The 15,512-nt window shown below is 43.2% G+C and overlaps 1 protein-coding gene across 2 annotated transcripts in view; it reads right to left on the reverse strand.

Annotated features, from left to right (window-relative positions):
* Nucleotides 1–9,465: 9,465 nt before the first annotated feature.
* The window catches only part of AFF3 (ALF transcription elongation factor 3), a 556,683-nt gene continuing 550,636 nt past the window's right edge, over nt 9,466–15,512 (reverse strand). For both annotated transcript variants that reach the window (XM_057741064.1, XM_057741063.1), the window contains 3 exons: nt 15,313–15,362; nt 14,939–15,162; nt 9,466–11,947 (listed from right to left, as the gene is read on the reverse strand). In XM_057741064.1, the coding sequence (XP_057597047.1) occupies nt 11,826–11,947; nt 14,939–15,162; nt 15,313–15,362 (396 nt within the window). In that variant the 3' untranslated portion in view covers nt 9,466–11,825. The remainder of the gene's footprint in view (nt 11,948–14,938; nt 15,163–15,312; nt 15,363–15,512) is intronic.

The raw sequence follows: 15,512 nt of genomic DNA on the forward strand, positions 1-15,512 counted from the left end.
AAGGAAATGCAAATCAAAACCACAGTCTAATACCACTCACACTCAGTAGAATAGTTATCATAACAAAAGACAACAACAAGTGTTGATGAGGATGTGGAGAAACTGGAACTCACATACATTGCTGGTGGGAACGTGTAACAGTGCTGCTCCTGTGGAGGGCAGTTTGAAAGTTCCTCAGAAAGTTAAACACAAAAAAGAAAAGGGAAAAAGAAACTTAGGCTTACATCAGCCTTAGCATGGGCTATTTTCAATGTTTGTCTGCCGTTTGTGTTTGAACTATGTCACATAACAGCTTCCATCTATGCACTGCTTTATAATAAACAAAGTTCAGACATGTAAACAAACAGAATATACAACAATCAAAAACTCTCTTAGCAAAATTATCCTAGACTCTATCCCAGGTTGCTTTATTTCTTTTTCATTCCAATGTGACACTTAACCTCTCCTGCCAAAAGTATTCTGAGATCGGTGCCCCTTTCTTTAAAATGCTGTCATCCATTCTCCTAGTTCAGGGGGATCCAGACTTTCACAGATGAAAAGATAGTTTGTGACTAGTGGATTATATTTAAAACAAAATCCTGTAACACAAAAGAAAGGACATTTTACTCAGAAGAGGTTCTAGGAAGAGACAGTAGGATGTTTTTGAGACAGAGTGATGTTCATTTCAAGGTTTATTAAGACACTAAAAAAGTAATTTCACTGATGCATTAGTATTTACCCTCAAATGTAAAAATGCTTTTTCTTACAAATCCTTAAGGCCCATTCCATTACAGTACAGAAAGATGCTTCCCCATTCCAGAAGTGTGCTGCACAAGTTTCATGTGACATACATAGACACAGCAAAATCTCCACACAGTGAAATAAATGGTCAATGGTTCCATCATCCTTACACATGTCAATATTTAAACTCAGACAAAACATACGATCCCCCTAGACAAATCCTTAATATTTGTTGCACTTCTCCACTCCTTCCTAATATCTCACCCAAATAATTCACTATTGAATTATTTGTGATTTGAATGTGGACTTTTGTTTATCTGCAATATGATAAATACAGCTGTGTGGGAGCAACTTTTTTTTTTTTTTTTTTTTTTTAATACATGAAGGAGACAGAGAAAGGAGACTTAACATTTGCACTTCCTTAAGCACGTCCGAGCAACCAGCAAAGTAGAGCAACTTTAGGCTCCAGTCACGCAGACATCTTAGAAGCAGCGTGGGTGTTGAGGCTGTTCCACGGCAGGCAGAGCTCTGGGGTACTTAGAGAGGGTCCACTGGAATTTCCTTGGAAAAAAGCGTTCACAAATTTTGAGAAGAGCTGGAGGAAGTGTTCCTACCAAAGCCACTGTTCTTTGTTAATTCCTTGAGTTAAGATTTTTATCACATTCTTAAAGATGCAGATAAGAGCACACGATTTCAGCAGGAGTAGGGCTTGTCATGGTGATGCTTAACAGACCACTTAGAACAGGGACGATTCACACAGATCCCGGACTTTCTAACCATATCAAATGCTCTCCCAAGAAGCCCCAAATGAATATTACGTAGCAAACATGAACTTAACCTCTTTTAATAGAGAACAACTAGACAAAAATGAAGATGGTATCGGACCTTAATAAATACAGCACTTTATAATCATTGTTATAATATGTACATTTTTTTTTACCGCATGAATTACTGTACAGAATTGTCTGACTTAAAATCCTCTTCAATTGTTGAAACAATCCTACAACCAATTCCGGTAAGAGGAGATGAAGGCCCTTTAATTTAGTTTGGTGGCTGCTTCAACTGGATCCCTGGCAATGTCTCGCGGGTGATGAGCAGGTTTCGAAGTTGCGGGCGGTTTTCCCAAGACCAAGATGCAGAATTTGAAATGGTGTTTGATGTGACACAATAGGCCTTTGATATCAGAATATTCAGTGAGAGTTGCCAGCTCCACGAATAAACATCCAAGATGACACAGCAAAAGGAAAAGCGTGGAATTAAAATTCCTGCTCTGACTGAGGCAAACTACGTGGGAGTGACTTTGAACTTGACTCCACAGAACCTCAGCAGTAAGCAGCTATCATGCTGTAGTAGGCGTGCCTGTTCCTTAACATCCTGCCTGAGATCAAGTGAAATCTGAGTCTAGCTAGTGTATCTCCGCCTCCTCATGCTAATACACCTCGTGCTGCATCCCTAGAATTTTTAACCTAAATACCCAGAGTTCACCCCATTATGTGTTGTGCTCCCGTGGAAAGGGTACTGCTACTGATTTGGGCTTAAATCAGGCTGGATTTTTCAGGACCTTCAGCCGTTGCTCTTTTGTCCTAGAGAAAGGCTAGGAAAGGCATGGGTATGAAAAGAAGGGGCCCATTTGAATAAGTGTTTCACAATTATTTTGGTTAAGCTCAAAGCACTGATTTAGGGACAAAGGAAGCCCCTGTGTCTAAATAACATAAATATTAGATAAAAGCTAAAAAGTTCAATCCAAAATTTAGGTCATGACCTCAGTGGTGTGAAACAGGTCAATGGTCAGATTTCCAGCCTTTGTCCTGATGTTTAGGGCTAGAACGGTCACCCTCTAGTTGGGCATCACAAAGTCACTAAGTTCTCTGGTTGTTTTCTTTCTCCTGGGACTCTGACTAAGGTTCAGCCTGCAATTAAGCAATCACGTTGAGACAATGATCTAACCCGCTAGAGAAAAAAAATCTATCCTTTCCTCAGGAGAGGTTTCCTCTTTCCTGAAGCTCATGACATAACCAAGTCTCTTATGACAGATCTCCTTTCTCAGGGACAAACCTCTCAGAGCAGCTGTCCTCTGTCCCCCAGCCCTAAACAAACAAAATAACCATCAAAGGCACAAGATTCACACGAAGAGAACTCAGCCTCCTGGCATTCAAAGGAAAACCAGGAGAGCACAGGTTAATGTGACTGTCCCATGGACGTCTGGCTCGACAAGGATGTTTGAAGCCCGGTGTTCTAGAGGCAGGCTATGTTCTCAATGAAGAGGCACCCACTGGAAGCTTGGACCCAATGTTCCCACTTCGCCCTTTCCATCTGGATGCCCCTTGCTTTCTTAAGGCCAGAACTGGACGAGGAAGAGGAGGGTACAATCGTACCACCAACGGCACCACCTACTTCCGGGCACTTGGCAGCTCTGCTGCTCCTGGCAAGGACAGACACACCCCCTCACTGGTCTATTAGAGCCCTGCCTGCTGGCAGGATGGACTCAAAGTGGTAACAACAAAGCCTGAGGGGTTCGTGGCGACCCTGTTGTTACTCTCTTGGTCCTGTAGAACCGAGTTGGAACTGGGACAAAGTATCATCTCCCACATTAGACACCTTTGCATCGTGGTATCTGCAGAGATAGTGGGTTTCCGGTGCCTCTGTTCTGACAATGATGCTTACCTTCAGCGGCAGGTGATAACTGGGGATCTCAAAATGCTGCCCCAACCTGGTGATGTTCAGTCTCTTGAGGGGGTCAGTTGATGCCCTGAGTTACATTTCAGGTAGAGGAAAAGCAAGTGTGGAGAGGTGCTTTATCTAAGAACCGGGGGCAGCAGGAAAAGGAGGAGAGTGTCCGGGCAGCCCGCTTATTTCCCAGACTTCTTATCCCCAACATCGGCGAGTTCTAATATTAAATCTTTGTTTCCTTAAAGCCCCCACTGTCTCTAATAACTGTTCTTCTAAATAGTCAAGATACAGAACTTAGAAGGAAAAAAACCCCAAAGGAACAACAACAACAAAAAATCAAGCCAGCTCACAGAGAAGGACATTTTGGGTTGAGTTGGCAGCCTTAGGAACGTCAGAGAATTAATAATCAGTTTGCAAATTACTCAAAGGAAAGGGTTAACATTGCTATTTCATCCCACAAATAGGCCCCAGAGATAGCTGGTAAAGCTAGGAAAGTGTCTATCACCAAAGATGAGTGTGTTATATGCTTAGGATTTTTTTTTTTTTTTTAAAGAGAAAATTAAGACATTTATTGGAAAAGAAGAGTACATGCAGAAAGACACATGGGTGAACTCAGAGAGTTGCACCTTTGGGAAGTTTAAACCCTTTATAAAAGGGCAGTCTTCCAGGTCTTTGTCTTCCCCTCTGGCCAATCATCTTGTTTTGCCCCCACTGGCTAATTTGTCTCAGGACCCTCCCCTAGGTGTGCATGCATCCCTCAGCCAAGATGGATTTCAAAGCAAAGGTGTCTGGGAGGAAAGAAGCAAGACTCATTATGACCTGGCGTCCCCTGATTTTTGGCCCCCAAGGAGTCTTTCTGGGCACGTGTAATGTCTCCCTTGCCCCAAGGAGGGGGAATATGTGATCTTTTGATCCTTTACTCAAACAGGGTTTAGCCCCTCTCTGTCCCTGCCATGACTGTTATCTTAAGGGGTCCACAGGAGACAAAGCCTGGCTATTTATCCTGTTTCTGTTGTTACTTCCATTTTGGAGGGCAAACAGGTGGCTGATTGTAAATGCCTAACCTGGAGCTCACCTATCTCCTGTCTCAGGAAATGCAAATAGGAGACTAGTTGTAAGTGTCCAGCCTGAAGCCCACCTTTTTCCTGCCCCATGAAATGTAAACAGGAGGCCAGTTGTAAGTGTCTAACCTGGAGTCCATCTATCTCCTGCCTCACCACAATGAACAGCCTGACTCCCACCACCTGCCATTTATCTGCGCGTTGCTCCTTTCCAGATCACACGTGCAGAGGTTTCAGAAATGTTAGCTACTACACCCTGGAAAGAACTCCATAAAATAAATCCCACCATTTATGTACAGCCCATTTTGCCTTCAGTCTACAGATTCCATTCATTTCCCAAGTTAACTTAGGTCAGCACCTTCTGCCCCATTGCCTACAGTGAGTTTTCCCATACGTTTCTAATACGGTTGGATCCTGTCGCATTGTGTATTCCATCCTGCAACACTCCTACATCCTAAATAACTAAATTTGAATAGATTATGATTGAACCCTTGGGCCATACAAATCTATGGGCTTAGACAAATGCATAGTGACAGATATCCTTCCTAAAATATCACGTCAAAAACTTCAAAGCCCCCCACCCCATGATCTGTATATTATCTATAGGTAAAGGTGGTTTGGCTTTTCAAGAATGTCATACAAGTGGGGTCATACCATGTGCAGCCCCCTCGGACTGGATTCTTTCACTCAGCAATATGCACCTAAGATTCGTCCATGTCTTTCCATTGGTTGATTGTTCAATTCTTTCTATCGTGGAGTAGTATTCCATTGCCTGTGTCTGGGAGGAAAACAAATTTCCCTCTACCCTTCTAGTCTCTTGATTGAGAGTCCCAGAGGTGGTGGCCGGTCTGAAGCCTCTTTAGTGCAGATGGAACAACGTGTCCCAGAAGTCCCTTCCCTGCTTGGTTCTGGGTTAGGGCTGCGCCCACAGGGCAGTGTGCAGGAGACTTGGGGGGGGGGGGGTGGGGGGGGCATACGGCAGGACAGGTGCTGCTGTAGTCCACGCACACGCCCCACCTCGTGGCCCCACCGGCTCTGGGCAGCCCCAAGCTCACGGCTTGCCCACTTCCCACTGGAGCTCCTCCTGTGCTCCGAGTCCCGGGCCGGGTTCCTGCGCCATGTTGGGGTGAGATGTGCCAACAGGTCACCCATGTCGCTGAGGCTGGAGTCTGGAGCACTGGCAGACTGCTGTGGGTTCCAGCGTGTCCTTTCTTGCTCCTGCTTCCTGTCCATCTCCCCGGCTGAACTGCTGGCCGCGGTGACCTGAGGCCCAGCACAGACACAGGGCAGCAGACTCACACACGCTGCTCCACTGGCTCCCGCAATTGCGTGAGGTCTCATCCCCGTAATAAATCCTTTACATCACTTATCTGGTTCTGCTTCTCTGCTGGAATCCTATCTAGTTACTGGAGGAAGTTAAGTCGGCAGACAACGTGTGGAAGCTGAAATTCTTGGATCTGAGCAAGTCCTGCTTTGTAACGGCTTTCGCCTCACTGGATGCTGAAGAGGAGGGTGGTGGCATCCAGACTTGATCTCTCGTTTCCTCTGGAGCCTCCCTGTGAGGCGGCGACTGGGAGGATGACCTCTGTCTCCCTTGGGGCCTCTCTCCACAATCGCATCCTCATCTCTCTGTTCTGCTTCTTCCCCTGTGCGCACCACTGTCCAGCCACAAACATGCTGGGTCATGTCTCCTTAGAGTCCCTTCATATCTGACCATGTGACGCCGCCGAGAGCCACCCGGGTCCAACCTGAAGAGAAAGGGGCGCGACCCCCCCAGCTCGCAGCACTAATCGCCAGGCGCCCCCCAGAGTCCACGCCCAGGAGGGCGCCCGGCTGCTTAGGATTTTTGACACCTCAACTACATGGCTATATTTCAGGCTTGGAGATGAAGGTAACAGAGGAGGCTCAAAGAGTGTTCTTTAAAAAGCCATATACATTTGGCTGCGATGGGTAGATGCTGTATAATCAAGTAATGCACATTCCCCAGTGGCAAGTATTTTCTTTGCTCATTTAGGCATCTAGAAATAAAGAGATGATAAATACTGGGGAAAAAAATCAGTTCTGTTTTATGAAAAACTGAAAAAGCATTGAAAAACAATATGGAGACTAGAAAATGGTGATTTTTCAAAGAGCACTGTTTGAAAATCCTAAACATTGGTACTATCTCACATCGTATTTGGATATAAATATTTTCCGATGAGCTTTTCCTATGTTAGAAACGAGCAGAAAAACAAGCCCTGGATTTTCCAGGTCTCATCATTACTTCCAGGTGCTTCAAGACAAAGGCTGGCCCTTGTGTTGACTGGCAGTTAGTACCCTGAATTCATCCCTCAGATCGATGTGTTTAAAATCGGCTATAAGAGCTGGATTTTCAAAGTAGCACAAAGGGATTTAATCCCTTGATTCCCATTACCATGAGTAAGAGCTGTGAGTCTAAATCCCCTCGTAGCCGACTCCAAATTCACCACCCGCGGCCTCGGAGTGCCAACTAAATAATAAAAACCAAAACCGTGGTCAGATGTAATTCCTTTGAGAAAAGAATTTTATCATTTTCCTCATGCCAAGCGAACAAATGGACCCATCTGATGACATATACAGAAGAATCCAGTCTGGACAAAGAGAACACAAATCTCAAGTCTGAACATTTCTTGTGCTGTCAGGAAGTTGTAATATTGAAAAACTGTGCTCTTCTGGGAATGGGAAGACAAGGAAATAAACTCTGGCTCCAAACTGCTGGAAATGCAGTTTATGTTGTTGGGTTTTTTTTTTTCCACTTTCATTAAAAGTAAAGTCTTTCAAGACTCCAGTCGATCCAGGTTTCATTGAAAATGGGTTACTTCTTAAAATAGGATTCTGATGGGAACAAACTTCAGCTGAGTAGTAGACAAAACTGCATAAGGGAAAGATAGTTCCTGAAAGACTATTGGGCGTTTCTTAGCCCAAACCACCTGTGAAAGAGTATTAAGCTCAGTGGTCTCTGGAGCAAGCAAAGCCAAAGACCCTGTCCAGGTCATCTTTGGGATGAGGTGGTCTCCATGGTGACTGGAGCTAGGGTTCTGCTGTCGCATTTGAATCTAAGGATATAGGCTGGGTAAAGTGAAGTAACTGTCTTGTTTCTGTTGTTTCTGCTTTTTTGTTTAGTTTGGGGAGAAGGGGAATGAAAAAGGAGGGGGAGAAGAGTAAAAAAAAAATGAGGTTAACAAAAAACCCTCCCACACGTGGGGGATACATCATGGAAAGCCACTGGTCTAATATTTCTGTTAGTTCAAAATTCTCTCATTTCGCTCAACCAAATATTGCCAACATTATTCCACCATGTTGGTTAGAGCTGGAAAAACCCAGTAGACACAAGTCAGGGAATTAACTTCTGTCACTATGGAATGCTGAGTCAAACAGCGTCCCAGGGCTGCTGGTTCGACAGGCATCCTTGTGGTCATCAAAATAAACCCTTCGAGCTCCCTATGCAGCGTTTTCTGGGGCATTGGGGGTGTGTTCTTACGCATGCATGTTTGTGTATAAATATGTTGGGAAATGGGAAAGACAAGTAGTTTACTAACTATACTTACAATAAAGAAAAACATACTTTTCCCCCTATAAAAAATATCAGAATTAGTAATGATAATCTATGGAAGCTCCATTTACAAATTTTATGAAACAACACGGTCCATTCTAAAGAGATTATGAACTGGGGACCAGAATGCTTATTTGAATATATTTTTGATTCTGAATTTCCTTGTAAAAATATTCACAGAAATTGGTGGACATTTTTTTTTTTACGTACAACTCAATGTCTCTCATTTACAACATAAATCATTTAATGTAACATTTGCAACCTTAGAAAGGCAGACATAGGTAATCCAAGTCAGTTTATAAATTCCAATTTCACATGGATTAAAAACTGCAGATAAATTAAGTCACAACAATATCCTGTACATGCATTAAGGCTGGTGACTGCTAAAGTGTCTTGGGTATCTACAAACAGGAAATCACACACAGATTACTGGGTCTGAAGAGTGTCTACATCATTAAAAAAAATCTTGCTTTTTCTTTTTTTGGTGATACAGATTTCAACAGTAACTCTGGAAAACTGTGAAAAATGTTATTTAAAAATATATATGTATATACTACTGCACAGTTTCAAAGATGTGGTTCATAAATAAGGTTGGCTGCACTGATTAATTTGATAACAATTACTGCACTTCCAAGGTGATCTGAACACGCAGTGACATACTTAATATTAGGCACTAGTCATATCCTTCAGGCGTACTACAGTTTTATGTTAGCTGTATTGTACATATATATTTTTAAATGTATGCATTTATACAAAATGTGTATATTATGTATGGGATGTCAGAAATGTACACATCACTGCTATATAATACACACATCATTGTTGTAGATACGAGGGTGTGTTTTAGTGCAGAAGGCTCATTGCATTGATCCCATGTGTTCAATCTAGTACACAATTTGTCAACTCTTCAGATTTTTTTTCCAGTACATTCCTCTTTAGACAGTGGGTCCGAGTTTCCATTTGTGATTTGAAAGTATCCAGAAATACGTTTTCACCAAACCTCTGTTTCCAAGCACAATTCTGCACATAAGTCTGATCTGTGTCAAATGGTAACAAATCCCACATTTTGATCAGGAATATATTTGGGTTCCTCTCTTTCAAAGAAAACTCTAACAATTGTGGTCCAGGTCCATCCAGGTCATGGAGGGATAAGGCCCGTTGAACTTGTACTGAACTCCTGACGAGATAATGTCTTCCAAATAGAAAAAGAATAATGATAGACATTCTACGTTTAAACGGGAGACTCTTTAGAAGGTTATACAGGAAAGGAGGAGCAGTGCTGTCTCTGGGGATGGGACTGAGTACTTCCTACTTTATACTTCTCTGGATTGTTCAAATTTTTACCATGAGCATATTTTATTTCCATAATCAGAAGACACAAGAAAGATATTTCTACTTTGAACAAAGCTAACTAAACCTGGCAATGATCAGAAGATGCTTCCTATCAAAAGCACTGATGCCAAAGCAAAGAAAAACCAGTGCCCCAACATGCTCTATCGATGAAACGAAAGACACAGAAGAAGGGGCGTGCTGTGACCACCCCCGAATGACCAGTTTCATGTTTTGCTGGAAATGTGGGTCACTGAGTGCTGACGTAGTGCTGCTGGCACAATCAGCCAGAGGCCACCCTGTGTGCTTAAACGGGTTTCACAGGTGAGCACGTCACATGGACATCACCATGAGGCCTGCGACTGAACGCTGGGCAAGACCAGAAAAGCACCCCAGGGATGCACGATGGACCCTGGGGGCCATCCCTTTATGTGAGAGTCTCAACATTTCATCAGATTTCAGCAACAGTGAGCACAACTAAGCCTCGGTCCTTCAAAAAAAAAAAAAAAAAATCCAAATTTCTTAAGTTAGACCCCAATGGGATCGGGAACTCCGGTTCCCAGTTAGTGAAAGGAACAACAATTAGTGAAAGGAATGTCAGAAGCACCTCAGTTTAATAAATGTAACAAAGAAGTACTATTAATATTTCCAGATGCTTGAAGGCCAATGCCAAATGCAAATTTCACAAAGCCTTCACTTGTTCATTTAAATGAATTTCAAATCACCAAAGCTGTTCAGTCATTTGTAAGGTCTTGAATCAGTGCTTAGAGCTAGGGAATGACAGCAATCTTATTTCCCATCTACAGATCAGGCTGACAAAAATGTTAACATTGCAACCAAACCAATAAGACCATCAGTATCTGCTATAAGCATTTTGTGTTACTATCACCTTGAAAAACGGATTCTTCCACACATCACCTGTCTTTCTCAGGCCACCTTGGGGCAATTTTGTCAAGTGAGAGGCCTCAAGGTCATTATCTTTGTTTTTAAAGTGTAGCAAGGTATATCCTCTTTTTTTCAGGAGTTTTTCTTTTTTTTTTTTAACCAATATTTTTATATCCAAATATATTTAACAAGAAGACTAAATCTAGGGTATGACGAGAGACAATAAAAGAAATAAAATTCAGACAAAAACTGTAAACAAAGATGTCAAAAAAACTAAAATGTAAACAATTTAAAAAAGAAAAAAAAAAGGAAAGAAAAGAATCAAGGGCAAGACGTAAACATACCAGACGCACAGGGTGTAGGCGTGATGTTCTGGTCGCTGCTACCCCAGACAGAACAGTGATCGCTGTAGGGATAACTTATTCTGTGGAGTAAGCAGCTTGCTAATCAGAGCCTGAAACACATACCCCTCCCCCCCATCAAATGCATTCAAGGCCCCCAGTGGCACTTTCTCCAAAGAGTGAGAGGATTAGATAGAATCATGATAGCAAATAGTTCTTGGCCTGATAAGCAACAGATACAGATGCTGTGTGAAGGGACATCCTAGGTAATGTCCTCGTGTGACCAAGAAAACTGGTAAGAACGCTATCATGGAAGGAAAAGGCTTGAGAAATATCGGCTGACAGACACCATGTGGCTCCACAGCCCCTGGGTCACAGTGGCAGGAAGAAGAGACTCACGTGTGGGCGGGCTCCTGGCGTGTGCAGCAGATTTCAATTCCTCACTGAACCCCCAAACGCAGTTGTTGCTGCTTTTGTGTTGCTGAGCTTTCAAAGACACTGAGGTTTTACCACATCTCAGTGTCATGGTCATACTATTTTGGGGGGCAGGGCGGGGAAGGCCCATGGGAGTCGATTCACTTGCTTCTAACACATTTAGTTGATAGGAAAGTTGGATGGAGGGGGCAGGTGCCAGACAAAAGGCAGGGTATTTGGTAACATGCAATCTAGTAAACGTCCAGCACAAAAATAACTGACTTATTTTCATTATTCGATTACCCATTAATACACACAATAAAAAAAATAATAATTGGGGAAGAGTACATTAATACTGAAAGTAATCAATAGTATAAGAACTAGGTTCTCTTAACTGGCAGTCAAGCTTTTGGTGTGCTGTATTGCACCTGGTTCTCTAACCCATGAGATTTTGGTTGAATGTTGTAAGAAGTCACGGTTTAGCTTTGAACTAGAAAGTGTGTGTGTGTGTGTGTGTGTGTGTGTGTGTGTGTGTAAGTGTGTTTTCTCTAATCAGAGACATCTGTTCGCTTTGTCTAGTCTGGGCTTATGGAAACTAGACAAAGAAAACATGTTCTAAAGAGCTGTGTATCTTATACACCTACACAGGCAGCTTATTCTACACCCACACGTACACACACACATGCCCTGGGAGAAAAGACCATTGTTCGATGCTGAGAAAATATTCACCGCCGTGTGAGAAATGCTGTGGCTGCCAACTTCAGGAGCACAGTGTTCAGAAACGCTGAGCCGTCCGTGAAGACGAGAGTGCCCTCCAGCTCGAGGGCGGGGTCCCTATGCCAGGTGGGCGCTGTTCCGCAGCCAGTGCAGGCCCTGCTGGGAGTACTGGACCAGGTGCTCCATGCTGCTGTGCAGGGTGACCGGCCCCATGAGCAGGTCCAGGTCGTTGAAGAATTCTAGGAGACGGAGAGGGTCGTTAGAGGGACACACGCTCGGTTCTCTATACAAATTAAGCCTTCTCTGTCCCATCACGTGACATGAGCACTCAGCTGACCAAAATAAAGCCCCCAAGTGGAGAGCTCACCTATATCCCAATAATCCCTCGACTGGCGATTTCTAATTCAAACAAATGACAGTCACTGTATTGAATTTAATGGATGCTGTGTGTTTTATGTGTCATTTTTTCACTGTTCTGTTAGTATATTGATTTTAACAGATTTAACTCTTCATGCTTAAAATATATACATATAGAGAGAAGAAAATATATATGTATTATACTGAAATAATTCTGAAGTAATAAAGAAAACCTGGCATAGCAAAAAAAGAAAACAAGCAAAAAACCCAAATGAATGACATTTATTTATCCAAAAAGCAAAGAAAATTTACTTCCTCAGGCTGCATTCTCCTTGTGCAGTAATGTGTCCCACCCTGAACTTGGCCTGTAGCTCTGTCATCGCTTATACTGTCCTCAACTGTGCTATGTGCTGAGCCCCTGCCAGGGGAGAGTCTGAGGGAGGAGGCTCCAGGCTCCTGGAGGCAAATAAGAGATGGGTCTGTCTGTCTTTCTTTCCTTCCTTCCTTCTTTTCTTTTTAAAATTTTATATTTATTTATTTATTTGGCCACACAGTGCAGCATGTGGGATCTTAGTTCTCTGACCAGGGATCGAACTCGTGTCCCCTACAGTGGAAGCACAGAGTCTTAACCACTGGATCATCAGGGAAGTCCCTTTTTTTTTTTTTGGAGCTTCCAGCTTGTTTAAAATGTCTTTTATTTTTATTTTTTTGAAGTATAGTTGATTTACACAATGTCATGTTAGTTTCAGGTATACAGCACAGTGATTCAGTTTTATATATAGATTCAATTATATATCTATTCTTTTCCAGATTCTTTCCCCTTATAGGTTATTACAAAATATTGAGTATAGTTAGTTCCCTGTGCTATACAGTAGGTCCTTGTTCACAGATGGGCTCTGAAACATCTCTACTGAGGTCGCCTTCTCGTCCTCGGACATTCTCCGGGTTTGTCCTTTCATTAAACTGTTATTACTGCTAAGGCACCACGCTAGGTGCAGGAGGGCAGAGGCAGCGAGCACGCCGAGATGAAGAGTATGTAGGCTCTGCCATCTGAGAGAGCACAGGGTGGGGGCTGATGGGGACAAAGCACTTCACGTGGCTGCCATGCTGTCCTAACGACCACTGCACAGCGCTCCTTGACAGAAAGAAGCTGGGAGAAGTCTCTCAAATGTGCTCCTACATGTGCTGAATGAGGTCCTGCTGGGGAGGCTCAGAGAAGAGCCAAGGTCCAGGTGGCTGGGAGGACAGTGTGGCAGGAGGCCAGGAGTGGAACGGGGGAGGGAGGGGCAGGTTGGGGGAAGCCATGTGGACTTCGCACTGGACGTGTGGCTCCGCTGAGGGACATCTGGTGGCACCTGGCAGTACCATCTGGAGCCCGGTCTGCTCAGGCTCTCCCAAACTGGCCACGGAAATGTTTGTACATTTGTCCCTTCTGTTTCATCCACCTGGGACATCCACCCCACTCCATCTCAGCCACTCAACTACTATTTGCTTGTCAAAACCCTGTTCCGTACCAGCTCCTCTGGCGAGCCTGCCCTGCTGGCCTCAGCCCCTGGCACTGACCTCCTCGGCATCCCCACTGGATTTTCAGGGTGCACCACCTCCAAGCGACTGTTATGTCCTGTCTGGTTTCATTGTCAATTTCACTCACTCAGGACCCAGCTGCCTCACTGTGCCATTGGTTCCTCATCCCATCATGGACATCCTAGTCTTTGCCTCAGAGGCATATGTTACCATGGGAACAAAATCTGCATTTAATGGCTTGAAAGTGAACTAAGATTTGCACTCTCACAAAGTATTGGAGGAAGAGTAGTAAATTCATATAATCTTATGGAAGAAAGTTAATAATATATACCAATACATATCTCAAAAGAAGCTATACCTGTTGACCTCAACGTTCTACTTCACAACTCCCTTCCATGAAAATAATCAGAAATATGAACAATGATTTATATGGAGATATTTACCATAACATTATTTATAATAGTGGGAGAAACTGGAAGTAACACAAATGTCCAACAACAGGGGAATGGTTTGAGAAATCATAATACTTATGACTGCATAACCTCTGTTATGACAGTATTATAGAGTCATCATAAAGGATATTTTTGAACTAGCTAGTGACATGAGAAAATGCCTGATATAATGTAAAATGAAACAAAGACAGGATGTAAAACTGTATATATATTATGATCTTACTTTGGTAAAAATCACGCATATTTGGAGAAAACGAGAAGACATTTCAATAGAATGTTAATAGTTATTTCTTAGTGATAAGATTACTGGTCATTAAAATTTTTTTCTCTATAGTTTTTTTATACTTTACAAATTTAGCCACAGTAAACATGCATTCCTTTCATAATTAGTAAAAAACAAACATTACTTAAAAAGAAATATAGCTTATTCATAAAATACTTTTTTCAGTTGCAAGCAGCTATCACTTCAATAGCTAGTAACATTCATACTCATCAGTTAATTAATTCACCCAATATTTCAGATCCCCAACTGTATTCTAGGCACCGTGCAGGTCTTAGGAATACAAAGTTGAAGAAAATGTAATCCCTACCTTTAAGGAGCTTACTGTCCAAAAGAAAAAACGTGTGTCTGTATTTAACTATATAATTTATATCTATATCATCGGTAACTATATCATCTCTATCTCTGATCTTTCCCACAGTAAAGATAAATGTAGGTAAAGGCACAGGAGGCCCTGAGTGAGGGGGAGAAGTCAGGGAAAGTTCACACAGTAGGTGACACCTTCTACTATTTCTTCTTCAGTAAATGATGAAAACTCATCCAGTGATAGCCAAGGATCAGGCTGTCTCTCTGCGCTGTGGCTGAACCACCCACATGCTCCCCAGAGGCACACACACCTCTGTTCTCCTTGGCCAGGTTGTCCGCCATCTCCCAGTAGTCATAGCTGTGGAGAATGCTGTTGGTGATGCTGACGTGGTTGGCTGCCATCTGGTGGATGCGCTGTGGGATGCTGACGATGGTTGAAGGGGACAGGGCGTTGCCATTGGAGAGGCTCCCCTGAGACCCCACGGAACTGGTGGGGGAGGGGTTGGGAGACATGGGGGATGGGGTTCCAGTGCTCCTGGAAGGGGAGAGCATAGGCAAACAAGAGTAGAGAGGTTGGTACCCGGTAGGTAGGACAGCCCCGCAGGGCACTGTAAGCAGACTAGCATGTTACCCAGCCTCGGGCAACATCTCATTTATCACCTTCACTTTGGAAAAATGAACTTACTTTCCACTGGCCCCCCACGGAGATGGGGCTTGGGCAGCTTTAGATGAATTCTGCAGGAAAATAAAAACAGTGACAGTGAGTACCATCTGCTTGCGTTTAAACAGCCCACAATAACATGTTCTCAGGTGACCACTGAGAGAAGTAACGGAAGACACTGTAGATAAAATGCAGATTCACAGAAGCTGGATCTGGAGAGTTTT

This window comes from Hippopotamus amphibius, chromosome 7, assembly GCF_030028045.1.
Source record: "Hippopotamus amphibius kiboko isolate mHipAmp2 chromosome 7, mHipAmp2.hap2, whole genome shotgun sequence".
In the NCBI taxonomy this organism is placed as follows: domain Eukaryota; kingdom Metazoa; phylum Chordata; class Mammalia; order Artiodactyla; family Hippopotamidae; genus Hippopotamus; species Hippopotamus amphibius.